This window comes from Nematolebias whitei, chromosome 17 (assembly GCF_014905685.2).
Source record: "Nematolebias whitei isolate Nwh7 chromosome 17, NemWhi1, whole genome shotgun sequence".
Lineage (NCBI taxonomy): Eukaryota > Metazoa > Chordata > Actinopteri > Cyprinodontiformes > Rivulidae > Nematolebias > Nematolebias whitei.
The window spans coordinates 18483392-18506839 of NC_056514.1; the positions used below are offsets into that span (position 1 = coordinate 18483392).

At 39.9% G+C, this 23448-nt stretch overlaps 1 protein-coding gene across 1 annotated transcript; it reads right to left on the reverse strand.

Annotated features, from left to right (window-relative positions):
* Positions 1–20400: 20400 nt before the first annotated feature.
* On the reverse strand, positions 20401–23029 carry neurl2 (neuralized E3 ubiquitin protein ligase 2). The gene is made up of 2 exons (XM_037690737.1): positions 22282–23029; positions 20401–20516 (listed from the first exon to the last, which is right to left on the reverse strand). The coding sequence occupies exons 1-2, from the start codon at positions 23027–23029 to the stop codon at positions 20401–20403; spliced, it is 864 nt and encodes a 287-aa protein (XP_037546665.1).
* Positions 23030–23448: the final 419 nt, after the last annotated feature.

Consider the following 23448-nt stretch of genomic DNA (forward strand, 5'->3'; position numbering starts at 1 on the left):
ACCCACAGCTCTAGCTGGGGGGTGGTGGTGGTGGTGGTGGGGGGGGGGGGGGGGGGGCGGGGGGGGGGGGGGGGGGTTTGGACAGGCAGGAGCACTTGAGCTTTGAAAATCTGAGTTTGTAGGCCAATTCACTTTAAATTGATGCAAGTGATTTATCGGTTTGTTTTTTTATTATTACTGCAAACATTTTGAATTGAAGGTAGAATTGTATTCATCCCCAAGGCTCTTTATTGTCATTCGTATCACATGTGGTACATAAGGTAGAACAAACTTGTGTACTCAAGGTCCCAGTTACACCCAACAATAACCTTCACATCAATGTGCAGAAGATAAAGGAGATGGTTGTGGACTCCAGAATGAACAAACACACCTACACCCCCCTGAAGATAAGAGGATCTGTGGTGGAGGTGGACTCCAACTACAAGTATTTGGGTGTACACCTGAACGACAACCTGAGCTGGAGCAACAACACCACCAGCCTGATCAAGAAAGCTCATCAGAGACTCTACTTCCTCAGGCGGCTGAGGCGAGCTGGTCTGGGAAGCTCAGTCCTCACCTCCTTCTACAGGTGTGCAGTGGAGAGCATCCTGTGCTCGACCATCAATGTGTGGCATGGAGGCTGCACAGCTGCAGAAAGAAAAGCTTTGCAGAGAGTGGTGAAGGCTGCACAGAAGACTGTTGGAGTCAGTCTCCCCATCAACACAGACATCTACACCTCCAGATGCAGGAAGAGGGCCACCTGCATCATGAAGGACCCCACTCACCCAGCACACACTTTTTGCCCCACTCCCCTCAGGAAGGAGGTTGAGGAGCATTAAGTGTAGAACCACCAGACTGAGGAACAGCTTCTACCCCGAAGCTGTTAGACTCATGAATATCTAATCAGGATAATCACTGTGAAATATCACATCATGTTGCTTCTGATCTGTTTCATGTTGCTGCTGATCTGTTTCATGTTGATGTGTTCATTCATGCTCATCTGCTCACACAGACTCAGTTTGTGCTGCTGTTGTTCGGCGTATTGTTTTTGTACTACTAGTGCTTAGCATATTTCTTGGTTTAGCGTATTTCTTAGTTCATATCTTAGATCTTATTACTGTTTTTCTTTTACATTTTATTGTTGGATGTAACTGGGACCCTGTGTACATAGTCTCGTTCCTCCACATGTACCACATGAGATGTGAATGACAAATAAATCTCTGACTCTGACTCAATAGCAAAAGTCTAAAGTATAAAAAAGAAACAGTTTGTAAGGATCCAAGATATATAGTAAACAATAATAATGTAATATATATATATATATATACAGTGTATTAAACAGCAGCCTGAACATGAGTCTGTTGAAATAGGCATGAATACAGCAGCTTAATGGCAAGAAATCAGCAGCACGGATAAAGTGATATATCACCATTTAAAGTGGCATTACAGTGATTTTTCTAGTTAGGGATTTATGAGTCTAACAGCCTCAGGGTATAAGCTGTTCCTCAGTCATCCTCAGTTATGGTATCTATGAGTCCATGAACATTGCCCATGGTTTCACAGGTGTTTATTCACAAAAGGAAACTTCAGTATAGGCAAAAGGCATGTCAGTAGCAAAATTACAGGCCTGGCGATTTGCTGGTTGCATCTGGCTGCCCTAACATTTTTGTTTTTGCCTCCTTTTTAACTGTTCAGCACACTCCTTAACCCTGCAGCAAAAACATCCAATAAGAAAAAAAAATGCTACAGGCCAAACTTTTTCACAGCCACTTTTATTCACCACAGAAAACACTACAGGAATTTGTCCACTGCAACAAAGCTGTCTCCAAGAAAACTTTGCACACAAACAAATCCCAGATACCAGCCAATTGTTTGTGTATTCTCTGCAAATGCCCACTGGGAGTCTATGTGTAGCATGAAACCAGTTGCACGGCCACATTCTAAGTCGTAACTGCAGGGCAGTTCTGCGGTGGGGTGGGTAAGTATAGGGCACAGAGCGCTGTACATTATCACATGGGTGTGGCTACGAACTGACTGTTCAAAAAAATGTCTTCAGTGTTGGGAGTAAAGAAAAGCATGTGAAGTGCCCGGCATGCCCACACATGATTGTTGCCTCTCTGTGCGACACGAGGAAATCGAAGGGCAATAATAAAAATGCCTGTTTTAAAGCTGAAATATCATAGAAGGAATGAAGGCAGCTTTGACTCTCAGCACGACGCTGTTGTATATTTAGACTGGAATTAAAACAGTGGCTGCTGCTTAAATTAAAAGCAATTTTGTTATTTCAAGGACGCAGCATTAGGTTTGAAAAATATTGGAATTTAAAGGAAAAAAGTGGAACAAATGAACTTCAGATGGCTTCTGTCAGTGGAAACATTCTGGTTTTAAGCTGAGGCAAATATTTGGACTCTCGTTTGGTTTATTCACTGCACTTCCTATTTAATAAGATTGGGAGAAAATCCATTATGTTCTGCTGAACTTACTGGCATATTGACTAATCACATGGTTCCCTCTTTCAGGCCTGTTTTCAATCAAAGCAGGATGAGGCGAGGCTTCAGGTGTGTCACGCAGTGCTGAGGTTCAGACAAAACATCTCAGAGTAAAGATCTTATCTTCTGACATTCTGTTGATGCGTAAATGAAAGAAAGCCTAAATATATTTATTTGTTCTCACACCAGCTGGAGTAACATCAGGTTTTTACCAAGATAGCATCATGGCTAAACAGCTTTATAGATATGGAACTGGAGTCACACATGTCAGGCGGAGTTATTGGAAACAGCCATCAGCTGATCTGAGGTCAGCTTCTCTGATACGTTACCTGACAGGTCGAACTCCCCTTCAGGATGTGCTGATTACAAACAAAGGCACAACCACAGCACAGTCCTCTGTTTAAACATCGATAATACCAGTCCTCCAAAATGACTTTTTAATTAGTCAAAAATTTATTATAAATAGATTAAAAAATGACATCCCAACAAAAAAATTTAAATGCCAAAGTCTCCTGAGCTGAGTTAGCACCAGGTAGTTTTATATACTGTATATAAAATGTGATAATTCTTAACATCAAGCTGCTGTTTTAAATATTCAAAGACTGGAATGGATATGGGGTGGCACAGTGGCGCAGTTGGTTGAGCTGCTGCCTCTCAGCGAGCAGGTCACTGGTTCAAATCCCAGCCAGAGTGGAGTTTGCATGCTTCTGTGCATGCATGGGTTTTCTTCAGGTACTCCAGTTTCCTCCCACAGACCAAAAACATGCATGTTGGGCTGACTGGTAACTACAAATTGTCCCTAGGTGTGAGTGAGAGAGTGAATGTTTGTCTCATTTGTCTCTATGTGTCCCTGTGATGGACTGGAGACCTGTCCAGGGTGCCTCTTGCACAGTGATAGCTAAACATGGGCACCACTGACCCCCATGACCCGAAAAGGAAGAAGCAGTTAATAGATAATGGATGGATCATGTTTGGCAGGTAAATGTAAATAATTCTTCCAAGGAAAAGATAAAATCAGATGACCGTCAGGCCCTTCTTTCATTTCACAATCAAACTTTCAGACATCTTAAATTGTATTGTTTCTTGGATAAATGACTTTTTTTTCCCGTATATTCTTATTTACACTGTAGTCGTTATTGGTCCATTTGTTTTCTCCAGTTTAATGTTAAAATTACATCCAGTATAGTTCTTCAAGATTATCAAAATATTTTATGTATTTATCAGTTATGATATTGTTGCTAGTTATTATCTGCCAATGTTTTGCCCAGGTTTAGGTGTGTTTCTGTCTGTTAGCAAAATATTTAAAACATTACTGGATAGATTTGAATGAAACTCTCAGAAAGAAGTCATTGTATGCACATCTACAACTGATTATTGTTTGGAATAGCCGACACAGCCAACTGATGTAAAATGGCACAAACATTGGTACAACTCTGTCAATTTTACAGATATAATGGTAAAATGTGGTGTGGTAGTAGTTGAGAGTAAGCTTCAACTCATATCTTGAGTGATAACAGATTACAGGACCTTGTAGGGAACATTATTTTTCAGGTTTGACCTAAATGGCTATAACTTAATTTCCCAATGTCTTAGTTTAAAACCCATAACATAAAAAGGTGTTGGGCGTTATGCAGTCCTTCAAGAAATGTTTTGCCTTTATTACTTGAAATACTGACATTCGAAGTGACTTTTCAACTAGAAATAATATTAATGCTGGATAAACCCAATGACATTGTTACAACTTTAAATATTTTTATTATAAAACGTGTCAAAGATTTGGGAATATTTTAAATTTTGGATCTCTAAAATATCCAGCTCTCTAAAACACTGCTTACGGGGAGGACACATAGCATTCTGGACATTTTAAGTGTTCATTTTGTCGATAAAAACTTAATTATGAATGTCTACTTTGAATACTAAGGTCAAACTATTATATGACAAATTGTCCTGCCATAACACTTCGCACTACTCACAAGTTGCATGAGTCCGCTTCATGTGGATTTGCGTGTCACTGAGTATCGTAGTCCTCTGCATTAAGCACAAACATTTAGCCAAAGATCTTGGAGGTCATGCTACAGAGCAATTTGCTGCTTTGCACAGAGAGCATTTCCAAAATCTTTCACTCCCAGGATCTACAGCCATGATGTCGTGCATGTAATAAAACCTGACCTATAATTATCCTGGTCACTTCTGCTCGTTGCTATGGAATCCCACAGACGACAATCATATATTAGGAGCTTGACATGACAGTAAATAAAATAAAACACCACTCTGGTAGACCATCAGCTGGGCCCAGAGACAACATGAAAGGACTATTTTGAATACGGAAGCTTTTTGTGGTTGTATCTTGATTTATTTGTCTTATATGTTTTTATATGAATGTTATGTTTTAAGCGAGCTGAGGCATGAGGGACTCCGGTTCTTCTTCTGCAGCTTCACCTTGAGTTTGACCTCTATATGACCGAGCCCGAGCGTAAACAAACACGACCTCTTTAACTACAACCGCCACACATGCAGACACCCAAGTCAAAAGAAAAGCTTAATTAAATAGATTTGATGTACGTTGCTGTTGTTCAAAGAGCTCAGCTGCTTTGAAGCCTGTGAGTGAGTTTGTCTGTTATCTGCTCTTGAACTGAAGATAAACTCACTCAGAGCGTGTTTACAAATTGAGAAACTTAAAAAGAAGGAATCTAAAAAAGGTAAAGACAGGGATCATTATGCCGACAAGGCTTGAAACCTGGGAATGACAGACACGCCGTGGAGCACTTATATCATTTTGGTATCAACTCATATCGGTCTTTCAAACAAACCTTTTTGTCCAACTGAGCGCTACGGAGCAGTGGTTCCTAATGTTGAGGTCAGGACCCACTGTGGGTCATAGATCATCAAGGGAGGGTCTTCAACTTTAGAAATATAATGAAAATGTTTAAAAAAAATGACGAATGCTGTCGCGTTCTGGTGGTTAGATGTTGATCCCAACTGCAGGCATTAGGGATGTATGATAATGGATTTTTGTCCAATGTCCAATATGCTAAAACTTATTTGGCCGATATCCAATACTTTTAATATACTTTCCTTTGTCAGAACATATTCCTCTTATTTAGGCTTATTTGCTACAAAAATTGTGCAACAGCTGTTGACATATATTCAGTAACAGCCATATGATATGCATAGCACTATAACTTATATTAAATGAAAAGTGTTAAATGTTATTTATTAGCATTAGTCACCTGCGATGCTGTCGCTTGTTCCAGGTTCCTATAGCTGCAGTGTGAGATCCTCTGCATGAAGGACAGTCTTTTTAAGATCAAAGTTTTTGTCTATCCATTGCGCCGTAAGCCTAATCATGCTAACGGGGCTAACACTTGACACCCAAATATCTGTGATGAAACTCTCCCAAGTGCTATCTGCGATTAGCTTCTCAATGACGGCTTGTAACTCGGGTAAGGTTACGTCAGAAAAATATCTCTGACTGGGGACGATGTAGCGAGGCTCAACGTAGTCCAAAAATCTTCAGAATTTGACATCCTCACCAACAACAAAAGAACTTCCGCACTACCAACATTTTGACTTCTTCCTCTCCGCCGTGAGCTCAGGTAGGTGCACGTGACGTCACGTTGTGCTGGCACTGCAGTCATTCTCGTCACTGGGTTGTCATACAGAAACAGTGTCTTTTATATCGGTGAGTTTTTTTGATGAATGGCCGATGTTTGATATTGAACTTTAACGCAAATATCGGCCGATACCGATACCATGCCGATAATATCGTGCATCCCTAGCAGGCATACCATGGAGACTCTGAGATTTACAAAAAGGAATGAATTTATTAACAAAATCAAAAAGGCAGCCAACTTGCATTAAACGCTGGGGGCACGGAGGAAAGACGGAACATGGAGCTTGACAGATGAGACAATGAGGAACACAGAGACGCCGACTTAAATATGGAGGTTAATGACAACACCTGGGAAGGACAACAGGTGGCGGCGGTAAGAGCTGATTACACGAGGGAAAATAACTTAGGAGCAGGAACGAACACAAGAGGCGACACACACAAGGGAACACAGTCCTCGCAAATGTTGTGCTTTCACTTGAACCATCACAAAAAGCAAGTACAGTAGTCCTTCGTTTATCGCGAGGGTTACGTAAGGGCAGAAAAAAGGTAAAAGAATCCCTCAACATGAGAGATGAGATTTTTTCCTAAGAAATAAAATCAACAAAAGACAGAATTTTAATGTTTTTTTTTTTTTTAGTCTACATATACATAACTACTTGAACTCTTGATTTTATATGTACAGCACTTTGTGGCAGCAGTGTTTGTTTTAAAGGGCTTTATAAATAAAGTATTATTATTACTATTACTACTACTACGTCAATCACTTTTTACATGCGCAAATAAGTAACACCGTAAAAGCATTCACACGTCTCTGCGTGAGTGCAGCTACAGCGTGCGCTCTCAGGACATCATTACCTGCAGTGTTCCCTCAGTGCAGACCGAACTTGGCAAAAGGGCCTTGTTCTACTCTGCTCCTGTTTCTTGGAATATCTTGCAAAAAGATCTGAAGCTCTCGACCTTGACCTCTCTAAGTGACTTTAAGAATCTGTTGGACTCCTGGCAAAGACCAGTGCAGACATGTTCCTGTTTTTAGTTTTTTACATTCGCCTTATAATCTTGCTGTTTTTGCCATCTTATTTTAATTTGTAAACAAAATAATAATAATAAAAATACGCCTCTTACAACTGTCTTGTTGTTGCTGTTGTCCATTGTTGTCATCCTTCTTTGTTGAAATCAGGTCTCTCTTGTAAATGAGTCCTCGAGGCTCAAATGGGACTAACCTGTCTAAATAAAGGTTGAATGAATGAATTCGAGGGTCTACTGTGTCCACCTTTATCCCTGTGTGAACTGCTTCCCTCCCTCTCTGTGATAGCAGCTTTTTCATGCCAAATTCCAGTTTTGAACCAGGCGTTTTTATGCCTTTAGACATAGCTGCATGACACATCACACCAAAGTAGTCAACCATGCATTTAGACTGCCAAAAGCTGTAGTTGTCTGGACTGCGTGGTGCTTTTGAACACATACGGTCGGTCTCATTTCAAACAGCAACTCCTCTTCAAATAAATGACGTAGAGTAGCACATGGCGGCGGACACATAATGTCTTCAGTACTGCTGGGAGACCTTGTTACAAAATGTCATTTGAGCTCCTGTAAAAGTTTAAGTCCTACATGAAACTAATAGGTGTCAATGTTTGCATACTGTCTAATTTATTGAGCAGCAGCTCCATGCTTTGGATCCTAAAGTATGATGTATATGGTGGGGTGGGAGGGCACGAGGATCTAAAAGATGCTGCTGACACCAGATACATAGCAGTCCTGGTGAGTTAGTTGACAGTATGTGTCAGGATATCAAGACGGATGGTGGAGATTAGCTTCGTGTCCAGAGGTTGGACTGTAATTGAGCCCAGATGCTGCGCAGCTCTTGTTCCATTCACTGACTGGTTAGCTGCTGGTGAGTTGATGCTTTTTGCAGCCAATGAATAATTCGACTTCCAGGAGCACAATATTCACCCAGCAGGATCAGGCTGGTGAACATTCAGTCTTCACACAGATTTATTGCTTTTGCCACCAAATCCACTTTTTGAACTAAAGTTTAGAAGTCAGTGTTGAATATTTTACGTCCAACGTTATGAAACAATAAATTTTTCTCAGAAAAGGACACCATGGTGGTCCAAAGCTTTTAACTTGAATATGTTCATTATTCATTCCAGCTGATACTTGATTGCTTCATAATTTAACTTGACACATTTTAAAGTTTCCTCTGTATTTTCTCTTGTTGACTTTATGCTCCATTAACGATCTCTATCTGGAAATGAAGTAAGTATAGGTATAGTATATACAGTACATATATAGATAGAATAGGTGGCCGAGATGGTGTAGGCAGGGCAGCCAACTCGGGACCCGAAAGTCCCAGTTTTGATCCCCAGTCATTGCGCATCTCGTGGTGTCTGAGTAGCACACCCTATCCCCAATTGCTCCCTGGGTGCCTTCAATAGCTGCCCACTGCTCCACCTGGTGGTGGATGGGTTAAATGCAGAGAGCCAATTTCGCTATCGTATTAGAACATACAATGACGACAACACAGCCACATTATTATCATCATCTTTTTTGAAGCTCAAAGGATCTTTGAAATATTTAAGACAATAGCACATACCATCAGAATGACCACACCTGTTTGAGTTCTTCAGCGTCTCAGTTTCGAATCTTCTGGGTTGAGATTAGAGAGCACAAGTTTTATACATTCCAGTAATGTCCGTAGGATGATAGTAAGAAACAGAGAGACATCCAACACGATGCTGAGCAACATCGTATTTACCACTGTATTCATCACCTGCTGCCTAAAGGTGAAAGGTAGGCAACAATATTTGTGTTGGGTGTTTATCTGTAGTGTTAGCAAAATTCATGAAACTTTCAGAAAATACACGTACATCAGCAAATGGCTGACTTTTGAAGTCAATCTAATTCAGGGTGACTGCCCTTAGAATTGGGTTGACTTTACAGACATTAGACTATACTTGAGGCAGCTGTGGCCAAGTGGTTAGAGCAGTCGTCCTCCAATGGGAGAGTTTGGGGTTCATTTCCACCAGCAGTCACATGTTGGAGTGTCCCTGGGCAAGACACTGAACTCCTCATTGCCTCCAATGTGTGTCCCATCGGTGTATGAATGTGATAAAGAACTGATTATTCTTTGTATAGATCTAGTAGAGTGCTGTATGAATGGGTAAATGACAGATTGTGTTGTACAGAGCTTTGAGTATCTTGATAAGATATAAATGTACTAATGAAATACAGTCCATTTACCATTTGCTTTGTGGTAGTGGATGAGAGTCATCTCCATCAAATACTTTGCTTAAAACTTGGGCTTTAACTGTTAAAGTCATCCCAATATGTCTGTAAGCAAAATATTGCTTGGACCCGTGGAGGGATTTTAACGAATCATTTAAGAAATAATCCTTCAATGAACTTCTACACCTGATTCATTTTGGGGCTCAACATGATTTGAACCATCAAGATGGCTGCCACAAGTACTTAAGCTTAGCGAACACAAAAAATACAAAAACTCAGTCAGTCTTACAGACTATGAAATAAAAGTTGCTGTAGAAGTAGCTGAGAGTCATTCACATCACATACTTTGAGTGCTAACTAATCACAAGATATACAGCAATATCCCATGACATTGACTTTATTTTCAATATTTAACCAAAATATCTGAGGTGTTGTCTTTTCCCAGCTTAAGATGATCTCATTTTAAAAACACTGACATGGAAGTCAATGGGTGCTCTACCTTATTCAAGGAATGACAGATTTTTTTAATTCATTTTTTCTTTCTATAAAAAGGCCGCCAGCCAGGATTGGAGCCATCAACCTTCTCGCTGAAAGACGAGAGCTCTACCAACTGAGCCACCATGCCATATATATTATATTGTATTATTTAAACAAAAACTAAACCAAAACTGATGGGGCAGCAAAACTTACATGGAGGGATGGCACGACGGAGGAACAGAACATGACAGGCTGGGAAGCACAATGCACAACAAAGGAGGAACACAGAGACGCTGATTTTAAATGGAGACTAATGAGACAGGAGTGATGAACGCCTGGGCTGATTCAAATTTGAGACAGCTGAGACAGGAGCTGAAAACACTGGGGAGTGCCGAAAACACAAGGATCTAAAGAGGACAAAATATAGATTCCCACAAATGTTATCTTTTTCTACCTCTGCTGGGTTGATGCTCAAGTTAAACCTCCTGCTAGGAGGTAAAGTAGACATCTTGTGCAGGTACCCATAGATTGAAAATACCTTAACATGTTTCAAAAGGTGTGCTACTGTCTTATACAACTGTCTTCAGCCTCTATGACTGAGATGCTTTGAAACAACGACACGTGAAGAGCTATGAGCTCATCGTATTCTCTGAAATGTGGTGCTGAACAAAACCTGAAGCTTTAACTCGTCCTACAAAATACTGAGGCTCAAAGGTTCATTTACTCCTGAAATGGCTGCTGTTTGAAAAACACACATTCCTCTCTGTCAGGTTAAACCAGGTAAGCCTTATATTACAATTATGGCAAAAACCGGTGAAAAGCTCTTGTTTTTAGCAGAATGATGCTGGTGCTATACTTCAGAAACAATCCTTATCAGTAAGGACTTCTGTGTTCGTATCAGTTGTTTGACTTTATAGTGATCGTCTGAGTGCACGTCGTGGTGTTTCAGCGTGTTTTGGTTCAGCAGTCGTCTCTGTTATTCTTTGAATAACTGTGATGTCACCCACCTGCATTTTGGCTCAGCGTGCTTCGATGAGAGACGGAGCAATTTTCCATAATCGTTGTTTATCTGATCTGGAGCTCATGAGCAAAAACTCAAAAAGAAATACAAACTATTAACGCGAGACATTGGCTATTCCAAAAACATTCAAAGTAATTATCTGCTTTGGGAACATTGTAGAAAAACATTTAGACGGATTTTCTAAAACAGTGTTTATAACGTCTAATTTGAGCTGGTTTTGTCGAAAAAATTTTTTTAAAAAACTTTCATGAAATGCGCTGGTTTGGTTTAAGCGACCGTTTCCTGTCTTTTTGCGGTCGATGATGTCTCCACACGATGTTTAAATTTAATGTAAAAATCACCTGAGCAGCCAAAGCCGGAAATGGAACACCAGATAACGATCTGGCAGCTCTGGGAATACTTCATCGAGCAGGTAACTTTGTGTGTTACAGCCCTTGTACGAGTTTCTTTGTGTGGCATTGAATCAAACGTGGACCCAGTCCATAAAATGTCTCGAGGCCGTCAGGTTAATGGAGTGTTTGTGCAGCACTCTGAGGGGATTCACCATTTACCAAACATTCACTGGTGAAAAAGCTGCCCCGAGGTCACATGGCATATTTACAAAGAAGAAAGAAACCTCTTTTACTTCATCTGTAAAAAAAAAAATGTTACTTAGTGGATATGAGTAACACAGAAACGACTTGATGAGAAGATAAACTTACTGCTGATGTGTGCCTCTGATTGTTGAGCACAAATTGCTAAAAGGAAGCATTTTATAAACCGCAAACCGTGTTCAGACCAGTCAGACGGGGCTGTTTGTGGGCCAGACAGATGCTGCTTTGATGCTATCCAAACACAACTGGGTTCCCTGAGAAGCATCTCTGTGCAACAATGATGGGACGGTCCGTGCAGGTAATTCACACCAAGCTTGAGGGAGTCATCCTTCATGAGTCATTGTTTTCCCAGCTGGCTGATAATTTGACTTAAGGTGTCACGTACAATACAAATGCTTAGTTAGTTCTTGGTGTCACAATTATAAAACACTGGGATAGAACTGTGCAGGACTCCAGTATTTTCTGAATTTACCACTTCTTCACAGTCACTGAGCGGCAGGGCAGAGTTACACAACCCATCTGGGTCTAATCCTGGGTGACAATTCTCTGGGGTATTTATGGATCTAGGAACCAGTTCATCTCCACTGGAACCTTAAGCTACCCACCAGTAACCAAGTGGCAGCAGCTTTGAGAAAAGAAAAGCCTAACCTTGTTCTCCTTGTGTTTCACTGTGTTTACATGGACACAAGTAAACGCCCCATTTGGATTATTTTTTGTTTATTCAGCTCGATCCGAAAGAATCTGTAATCAGAATGGGACGGGTGGCTTATGCCAATTCATAATCTGAACGGTGTCTATGTAAACGCTTAATCTGTTCATGTTTTACCGATTGTGAAAAACTGACCTGACTGCATGTGCGACCTATGTCATTTCCACCTGGCTAATGCTAATAATATTAGCATGTCGGGGAAGCAACACCGGTCAGTGAGCGACAAACATTTACACTAGAAACTTTGAAATAACTCAAAATGATCTGTATCACCTGTAGCTCAGTCAGGGAGCACAGTAACGTCTCCACCGTCACTAAAACCTGTCGCGGGTCCATTTCAGGCGCTCAGGTATGTTTACGTTCATCTGGGAAGTAGAACTTCTTCTTCTGTGTTTTTTTTTTAAGGAGAGTTTACGACTCTGCACATGTCACTTCTGTTCAGAATAAAAGCAGCTGCATGTAAACGCTCATCGTGAACAGATTGTGCCCATGTAAACGATACATTTGAATTATTTAATCTGAAAGCATTTCAATCCGGTCAAAGACTTTTGTGCATGTAAACATAGCTACAGTCCTGATCCTCCTGCATCTGTGGAACCAAGTCTTCCTGGATTTGCGTAACTTCAAATCTCTTTGGAACCTGCCCTCGAGACAAATCAACCTTTCCTTTGTCCACCTGTGGAATCCACAGCTGTGGTTCAGTATTAAGTTCTACCAGTCTCCAACTCACCTCCGCTCATCTTCTTCATTGACCACTGCTGACTGTTCCTGCAGTCCACCATCCTCCTCTCCAACTCTCCAACAACAAACAACAGAAGTAAGATAGAAGTCCTCCTGGAATTAATCCCAATTATTCAAACTGCCATCATACTTACCTGTCTCCTGTTCCCTTTCAGAACAATCTCATCAAGGACATTGTAAGTAATACCCCTTACATTTATGAATGTATGAGTCTCATTTTCATCAGTCTGCTTTACTCTGGGTCTAAAAAGGTACAGTAACCATGTGGTCATTCACAGACGAGTGTGAAGCAGCAGAAGAACTGTGGGAAAATGGCAAGAAATTGTGAAGCTTTTCTTTTATTTGTATCATGTTTACAGTTGAGGTTGACCCAAAGTTATCAGACCGAGAAGAACACAGAGCCAGACGTACAAAAGGTAAGTGATTTTATTTACAGGTGCAGCAGCTTCAGGGTGTTATTGTCTTGTAGATGAAGTTCAAGTAGGTTTATTATCGTTCTCATCACGTGGTACATGAGGTGGAATGAAATTATGTACTCAGGGTCCCAGTTACGCCCAATAATAGCCAAAATATAAAGTGTAAAAAGAAACAGTATATAAAGATCCAAGATATACAACAAGATACATGCTAAACGAATGCCAAACGATACGCTAAAGCCAGAGAGGAAGGGAACACGAGCTCCTATAGGTTTTCTGCGGAGATAGTTGAAGATCCGGAGGAGGCGAGTATCTGAGGAGAGAGGAGCAGGTTGTTCCTGGTTGAGCGTTGTTGATTTCAGGTACTTGTTGTCAGGGTTTCAGACAGGTCAGGACAGGAGTGAACCCAGTTGAGCAGGGAAAGAGTCAGGACTCAAGGATTACAAAAATAACTAATTTTAATAATAATAAATTAAAGGGCTGACGTGGCAGTAACTTACAAAAACAGGGAACGAGGAACAGATCAGGCTGGCAGGACAAGACAATACCCGACGACGACGAGACAAAGGACAAGACTCACTGACAGGCTTAAATACACAGACAAGACAGGACGTGATCACAAACAGCTGAGAACAGAAGGTGAAATCAATCAGGATTAATGACACAAGGGTGCACAGACAGAGAAGGCCCACAAGATGGCGCCATCCCTACACTTGCTTGGTTGTTTACAGGGACGATATCCATCCGCAGGAGAGCCACAAGGAGATCATGGAAGACTCATACAGGTAGGACTTAGAAGTCGCTGAAGGAAATCACAAAAGGTTTGTTGAATACTGTTTGGAAACAGATGTAGCCCGCTGTCCATTAATTACCAGTAATGCCCCAGCACAAGGAGAACATCTGTGGAGAGAGTGAGTGTGGCTGGAGAACATAGGAATCATACAATTTGTTGTGCTAAATAAACATTAAGATTTTTTTTTTCCCATAAAAGAACAGAAGGGTAAAAAAAAAGACTTGACAATCAGGTTAGGTTAAAAAAAAAAATGCAGCGTTTGAGGGAAACTGTGCCAAAATCAACATATAAAATAAAAAAATGAAAGTGGAACACACTTGATGTGTCTGGCTGCTGAGATGATCCACAGTGACTGTTTCTCTTTAACTCCAGACTTCGCCTCCGTTCTCCAATGGAGCTGCTCTTTACAGTTTAGAAAAATCCAGCCCAGGTTTGGGGGTTGATTATTAGAAGAAGGAAGAGATCCAGGACAGGAAAATTAAGGAATGAGATCATCAGAGGTTCAGCACACGTTGAACCACTGGTAGATACCAGACTGAGATGGTTTGGACATGTCCAGAGGAGGGACAGTGGTAGAAGGATGTTAGAAATGCAGCTGCCAGGAACAAGACAAAGAGGAGATATATGGATGCAGTTAGAGAGGACATGGAGGTAGTTGGAGTGAGGACAGAGCTGGAGGAGGATGACTCGCTGCGGAGGGAAAAGTCAGAAGAAGAAGGAAGCTGTATTTTATAGTTGACTGCACACTTGCAGCCAAAACTCTACATTTTACAAAATCTGAGCCACATAAAAGGTTGAGGCTTATTTAAATGTTTGAGATAAGTTTTTTTGAACGTGTCATTCAGTGTGCAACATTAATGAATGTTATATCCAGTAACTGAGCTTTGGAATAAATGAGGTATTTAAAGCCAATGGTTTCCACACACCAAAGTGTGTTTGATACATACAGGGTTGTATATGCACTTTGTCCCCTTGGAGTTTTAATGTTTCTAGCTGTATTTACTGTGTTTGCGTCATTCGTAATGATCACAATGAGTATCTCACCAGGCACGCTGGCTCTCAACCTCAGCATCTGTACCAACCTCCAGATCCCAGAAGTCATGGCAAAAGAACGTCTATCATCGTTAGCAGTGCCGCCCCAAGCCTCCATAGGGCTCTAAGCGAAATTTGGTTTGAGGCTTCTATTCCTTCTAATAATGTGGATTAATGCAATCAAAAGTCAGATGATCAGATCGTTCACCCACCGAACAAACTCAATGCAACTCTGACAGCAATGTTTACATTTTCCTATATGTAGATATTAAAAGTAACACCACCAAAAAAAAACCCACCAGTATGCAATGTTCTTTACAGCAAAAGTGTCATAGGGTTTATTGTCTTTGGTTCTAAAGAACTGCAACAGTAATGTTCAAAATAATTTGTAGTGCAAGATCAACAACAAACAGATTCACTAACTTAGCCGGTTAGTTTGCTTATGCCTTGGGCCGGCCCTGGCTGTTAGCTAAAACATCAACCTTCATAATACAAGGCACCAAGCCCATACGGACTCTTTATATGTAAAAAACACACATTTAGACAACAGTGTTCTACAACCTCTGTTGCAGAACACTGTTGATCACAGTGAATGTGCACCATCAGGGTGATGTCTCCATCTACAGGTCAGCTTAGGGGACAACATCATCCTGTACCTGTAAGTCTGGGGTCTGCAACCTTTAGGATCAAAAGAGCTATTTCTGCCTTTCATTCACTAAATTAAACATGTCCAGAGCTGCAAAAACCTGCTGCAAGTGTCATTATCAACTGGTGGCCCATGGGCCATTTTAACTTTGTTAGAGGGAACTTTTCTGGCCAGTAGGTGTGAAATTATAAAACAAAAAATATCCAATGATTGTTAACATTTATTGATATTTTTACATTTTAAGATAAAAGAAAACACTGGATTCCATCCATCCATCCATCCATCCATCCATCCATCCATCCATCCATCCATCCATCCATCCATCCATCCATCCATCCATCCATTGCCTTTACTCGCGTTTTCCTTTTCGGTTTACAGGGAGTTACTGGTGCCGATATCCAGGTTGCAAGTTTACCACAGAAAACTGGATTCATGTAAAGAAAAAAAAAAGATATTATTTTTCCAATTAAAGAAATATATATAATAAAACAATGAACTGTGCAGGCTTATTTATAAAAGTTAAATCTGGTCCTCTGGACATAAAAAAAAAAAAAAAAGTAGAAACGTTTTGAATGTCCAGAGGACCAGATTTAACTTTTTTTTTTAGATTTTTCTACCTGGATTATTGAGCATGCATCAGGATGTGCAGGCTTATGTGTTTTTTTGTTTTATTGTGAAGAAACTGAGTACGTATCCTTTGAAGAAATAAAGCATACAGTTAACACGAGTGTAATTCACTCTGTGTTCTAGTACTAGTATCCACATATTTGCAAAGGAAATGACTGGAAAACTGCTAAAACTTGTATTTTTTTGTTGTTGTGGGTATAACATCCTATAAAATTCAGCTTTATGTTAGTTTTGGTCAAAGCTTGAAAGAGCTGCTGCAGAGAGACCAAAGAGCCGCAGTTTGCAGACCCCTGCTCTAAGTGGAAAAAAGTAATTAAAGGAACCTTCCACTCAAAGAATACAAAAGTTTCATGTATTTATGATGCAATCAAACATTACAGTGCACTTTCAAGAGAACGTGGGTGTCATACCTACACAATACAGCACCAGATTACTGAAACCAGTGCATAAATATAAAACTGATGGTGATTATAATGCTATAATTGGTCGAATCTAGCTTAAACCTAGTGTATAGTATGTACTTTTATTATATTTGGTCACAGTAACTCCACCAAATAAATTTACATAAATAGTTGTCATGTTAGGATTTTAGTCTCAATCAAGATCTGGTGCTGTTTTGAAAAAAAAAGAAGAGAAAGTGAACGTTTTGCCCTACGATGACTGTGAGTAACAATCGAAGCAATACATGAAATGAGCTCAGCTACCGTGAAATATAATGTTTGTACCACTGTTTGAGGTTTTTACAGCAACACTGCTGTACTTGATGAGAAAAACAGGAAAAAATAAAAGCACTGTATTTAAACATTGTCTGCATATAAACACAACTGGTTCATATTGGTTTCAGTGCATAGATGGAATGGTTTCACCAACAGTTGGTTTGAAAAAACAAGAACTGACTGATTTAGTTTTACAGCAGCAACAACTGGTGAATGTTTCTGGTTTTGATATGAAGCGACCTGTTCTAACTGTGGAAGGAAAGGCGAGAGTCTAAATCAAGGGTGCCCATATTTTTTCAGCATGCAATCTACGTTTACAATGACCAAGTCCAAGTGATCTACCGACTATAAAATAAAAAACATATACCGTACTTGCCACCGTACACGTCGCATCAGTCCAAAAATGTCTATTAAAGTGGAAAAGTGGAAAAATGCATAAATACGTTGCTTTGCTGTATAAGTCGCATCTATTATGCGTCGCATTTGTTATGTGTCACCGTTGACTACCTGGAAATATGGGCCGATGTGCCAAAAATGGATTGGCTGCCAAATGGCAGCTGCGGGAGTGTGCATGGGAGGACTTTAACAAGAATTTAACAAGATTAGCACTTAAAAACAATTATTTGTTTGCTCGAAATTATAGTAAAGGTGTGTCTCAGTTTAACTTTTACTTAATAAATGCACTTTAAAGGTCAAATCAGCTGCATTTCGTCTGGGCGTCAAGCCAAGTGTCTCATTAATAGCCAATTTTACCTATTAATGAGACACTTGGCTTGCCAAATTAGTCCAGGGCCCTCTAGTGGCTGAAAATGTTAGTGTTCAATATTTTCCATGTCCGAATGAATGAAATCATCAGTTCTCAGCCAAAAATTAGATTATAAATATGGGGGGAAAAATGTATATTAGTCGCTTCAATGTAAAAGTCACAGGACTTGTAAATTTATGCAAAAAGGTGCAACCTATATGGTGAAAAATATGGTATTTATAAACATATTAAGTACGCAATTTGTGTTTTATGTTCTTGTTTTTTGTATTTTACCTCGTTTTATATGGCACATTGATTTATTGTTTTATAAACACTACTTTTATTTTAATTGCATTTTACTGTAGTTTATTGTTTTCTGTTCTTTATATGTTCTTTGTTTAAAAACAGGTCTCTTTTGTAAACGAGTCCTCGTGACTCACTTCATTCATTCGACCTTTATTTATCCAGGTTATGAGACCAACCTGTATAAATAAAGGTTGAATGAATGAATACGTCCCAGTTCGCTGTGAACGAAACATAAATGACAAAACTCAAAAGTTTGTTTAAAAATAAAAAAGTGACTATTTTTACTGTCCGCGTACAAAATTGTAAAACACAGCATTAACTTCTGTTCTTCACACAACAAGAATAACTTCATAATTGAAGAAGAACCTGAGAACGAAAATGAAAATTCCCTGACTGTAAGTACGACTTTTAATAATATTTCATTCAATAAGGTACATTAATGATGACTGCCGGGAGATTTTTCAACATCACCTCACCATCACCTCCAGTCCTCTCTCCTTTCTACACAGGACCTTGGCTGAATGCAGCAGGTCTCCCAACTGCCTGATCAAAATTAATGCCTGACCTCTATTAAATGCGCTGCAGTCTGACAACTAAATGATATTTCATACATAGCCTTGTTGTGAATGTCACTGCACGATCTGTTCCAGGACAAATACATAAATAAATCTGTACTGGGACGACGGGACTGGAAGCACAATCCATGCAGTGTGCCAGTACTCAGGGCGCTGGAGTGGCGCGCCCAGAATCTTCCTATCTCTTGTAACAAAGAGGATCTAACTGCGCATGTACAACCTTTAACAAGAGTCTATGGGCTAAGATTCTTGCGCCCCCCCCAGGGCGGAAATACGTCACCAATCAAATATGTTTTCGAAAGAAACAATTAACTCATCACTAACTATAAAATATTTATCCTAAACAACTAAAAAAAGTATATACACGTATTTTTAAATATTTTTATTTTATTATTTCATTTTTATTAATTTTTTTCAAGTCTTTAATATAATTTGGTGAGTGGTTAAGTTGTGGGGCGGTGCCCTAGCGCCCGCTATTGAGCAGCTACCACTGACTAAAACAGTAGCCAAGGGTAGCCCAATTTTATAGCTAAACCTGAAAATGTTATTTTTTTATATATAATTATTCTTCTGCTATAAAACAAGTCATCATTTAGCTGTTTTTAATTTTCATGTTTTTGTAATTATTCACGTTGCTCCATCAAACAGCGTTTATTTTAAATGCCACTTAAATTAGAAAAGGTCATATTAAGTTTACAATAGAACATACTCTCTAAAACCACAAGAAAGGAGTTCCTTCTGCTGCGCTTCGTGTTTCCGCCACCAGAGGTCAGTGTCGGACAACTAAATGCAGGACATTTCCTTTGTTGGTGTCTGCAACCTGACCTCTGAAGTGGCTCCAGTTTACACACACACAAAAAAAAAAGTGTATGTTTGAATCATTCTTTAATAATAGGTTGAGACTATGAAACAGCGGCTTCAGCTGCACAGATATTTTTCCACACCTGCATGGAGTTTCTGCAGCAGAGTCACTGTAATAGTCCATGTTTGGTTCTCTGTTTTAAACCATTTTAAAAACAGCATTTAATCCTCATATCAATTAGAAATGCAACAACATTTCAGTTCTAGAACCAATGCTTAAAGACAAAAAGTACATCTAAAATTGAGTATGTTTTGGGGTTAATATAACTCAAGGTGGTCAACACAGCTAATCTAATTTAGCCAGGACAAAGTCTGACTGATTTGTTCCATACATGAGATGACTTTGTTTAACACTCTGGCTTTAAAAGGTGTCGGGTGATATGCACTTTTCTCTGAGTTGGATTAGGAGAGTAATTTTAAAGGAGTTGAATATTTAGTCAATCGCTTATTTCACATTACATCTTTTAGTTTAAATGCATTAATTCAACCGTTATTTATACAGGTTAATCCCATTGAGCCTCTGGGACTCATTTACAAGAGAAAATGATTTTACACAGTTAAAAAAAATAAAAATTCACGTTGACATTAAGGACGGTTTCTGAAAGAGTTTTGTAAAGAAGTTCAGTTTATTTTGAGCTTGACTTATTGTGGCAGCATAAAAAGCACAAAACATCCAAATGAGTGAATTCTTTTCATCGACACAGTAATCAGAACAAGTTTTGCTTCATTTTGGAGATAAGACAAAATGTTTTAGTTACAATAAATATATATATATTTCATAGAAGACTGGGGGAGAGAACAGAAATAAAGCTCTTTCCCCTGCAGGTCCACGTGCTTCATTCAAACTTGCAGTAGAGTTTGAGGGCCTCGGGCAGCTGGAGCCAGTCTATGGCCATCCTGTGAACAATGTGCTTCTGGATGGTCTTCCTGCACAGCGTCTGCAGAGAGGAAACTGGAGAGATGCAGGAAAGACAAGAGGACAACAGGTTAGCTGAATGTTGTGACAAGAAGAGAAAAAGCTAAAAGTCCAGAGTCCAGAAACGCTTGGCTGTTCACAACACACCTTAAAGTGACTTTTAAAAAATGAGAAAATAAAATACTTTGAGCACGGAAGTGGATTGCTGCCAACCAGCATGAATAAAAAATAAAAAAAAACAATGTAAAAAGTCTAATCTAACATTTTTCATTTGAACATGCTTACCTTTTCTACTTATTTTTTTTTGATAATATACTGTATATAATTTTGGTCACAGTAAAAAAAAAACAATAATTCTTGAACAACAAAACTAACATTATGTTGTGGTTGCTTGAAAACTTTCATGCTGTGGAAAACATATAGAAAACATGACAATATAATGCTATATAATAAAAATAATACTGCTTGAGCAATAAACCTTTCGTTGTTACACGATACGGTGCTTTTCTTATTTTCTGGTGTGGCAGTGATTTGCTTCAGTTAAGAGATTTAAAAAATAACTAGGAAAACCACGAAAGCCCTCGCAAAACCACAGCGACTACAAAAAGACATGAAATGTAACAATAGTTTCTTAAATCCTATAAAATAATGTGTATTAACCACGGAGGCACTGTGTGTAAACATTTTCTTAGGGCAGTGTTTTTCAAATTGGGGGCTGCCAGGGGGGCTGAGAAAGCTGGAGAGAAGACGATAAAGCAAGAATAAAATTTATATTTTGTACTTAAAATTTGAACGTATTTAAATTACTATAATAAAACCAAATCTATTTTTCAATCATTATTTTAAAATATATTTTATAATAATATATAGAACTATATTTTTCCCCATGCTCATCTTTCTGATTGGCTGCCAGTCAAATGTGTCAAGCTGCTTTACTCTTCAAGCACAGCAAGGACGAGGAAATGGAGAAGTTTCTAAAACGTCTGGTTTGTTCCACTTTGGAGTAAGCTGTTTGGGGGAAGAATCAGTTTTGTGTTGTGTGTTTCTTTGACTGATGAAGCCTTCTGGATGGAAGGTGAAACATTTCAGCTAAAAAAAAAAGAAACTGTCCAGATGACCTGACTGAAAATTGTTGGATTGTACACCTGGATCATTGAGCATGGACTGTTTTGATTTAGGCACAAAGCAAATACAAATGAGATCAACATAAAACACACACCAACAAGATATGCAGAGACAACATACAGCAGAAATAAAGATGGCAAGTAGGTTTAAAATAACTACCGTATTTTCACGTGTATAAGTTGCATCAGTCATAAAAAACATCATGAAGAGGAAAAAACATATGTCACTTAGGCGTATAAGTTGCATTTATTATGCATCACCGCTGACCCATCGTGTTTATTTAATGGTCTGAACAGCTTCCTTTCGCTTGGACAGCGCGGCGCCATCCATCCATCCATCCATCCATCCATCCATCCATTCATCCATCCATCCATCCATCCTTCCATCCATCGCGGCTGGAGCCACTAGCTCTCCAGCGGTCCTCCGCCTGCACCCGCTGAGTAAAGCGAGCATGCAGGGGAGGACTCGGTGTTGCAGTTCTTAGAAATTTAAAGCTTCAGTCAAAAATTGCGTTATAAATATGGGGAAAAAAGTCACTGGCGTATAAATCACAGCACTGACAAATCTATGTAAAAAAAACAAACAAACTGTGACTTATACGCCGGAAAATACGGTACTAATGTACAAAATGATCATAAATGGTTTGTTTTCACCAGCACGGTGTAAAGACACTCACAGCCGTACTCCACTTGGACGATTCGGACACACTTTGTAGCAGCAAAAACATCCACCACAGCATATAAAGGCAGGGTGGTGGGTATTCCCTTCGCAGAAGCTCCCATGTCCTCTCCGTTGATCACAATGTGCATATCAGCCACGTCTTTGCCTTTTTGCACATACAGAACTCCGATTCTGCTGCGCCTGGCTGTAGGAGGCAGGGTGTTGGTCTTGTACAAGTCGTCCAAGATGTGGCTGTAGCGTCCCGGACGACTTCGACCGACAAGCTTGTCCCTGGGGATTCGAACATTGTCAATGTACAAGTGAGAGTCAGTGAAGAAAGTCTTTGGTTTGGTGTTGTTGCCTCCATCTCCATCTTCTGCCTCTCCTCGGCCAAGTCTTTGACCTCCAGGAAGTTCTCCAGACTCTGGGATCTCCTCCTCAACAATCTTGTTGTGGTTGCGAGTGATGGCAAAGACCCAGCTGTCCCCCAACTCTGTCAAGTCTGGAATGGAGTATTCAGGCACCACCTCTAAGCTTTTGGGATCCCTGGCGGTCAGACCCATCCGGAGGTGACCACACCAGCCTATTTCCTTTTCCTCGATCTCGATGAGAAAAATCTCTCCGGGCTTCAGAGGGTATTTGCTAAAACAAACTCCGTTGGCAAAGCTCTCCACTCGTACGGCCTGGGTTCCTGAGTGGTTCAGTTTGACGTTAGTACCATGGATAGGGTGAAACTCCAAGAACTGGTCGGAAAGAGGCTCCATTTTTCACTTCGTTTGGAGCAGTTCAAGTAGACATTCTAGTTCAGGACACAAAGCTGAAGATTATCTACACATTAAAAGTAAAAAAAAAATCAGAAGCAGTTTCCAAATAAACAGCAGTTCAGTAGTTTGGAGCCACTTCTGATCCAACACGTGGCCTCTGTAATAAAAAAACAACAACTTGCGTGCATTAGGTGGTCCAGCTCTGCTCGTCTGCTGGCCACTTCGGGAAGCTTCTGGGAGAGGGCTATTTTTGAACAACTGCAACAGATGGTGAGGCATGTGAGATGAGAAAGGGGTGTTAGTTTGACGAACACCCAGTCACACACACTGGGCTCAACACAGACTCTAAGCTGGGGTTGGTGGGAACAACGAAGCCTCCTGGACTTCAGCGCTCCTTTAACTTCACAAACACCGAAGTA

Excerpts from the sequence above, each read along its gene's own strand:
- neurl2 (XM_037690737.1), bottom strand. The coding sequence starts at position 23,029 with ATGGAGCCTCTTTCCGACCAGTTCTTGGAGTTTCACCCTATCCATGGT. Across the intron at positions 20,517-22,281 it reads CGTCCAAGTGGAGTACGGCT|TTTCCTCTCTGCAGACGCTG; the intron begins GTGAGTGTCTTT and ends GCATCTCTCCAG.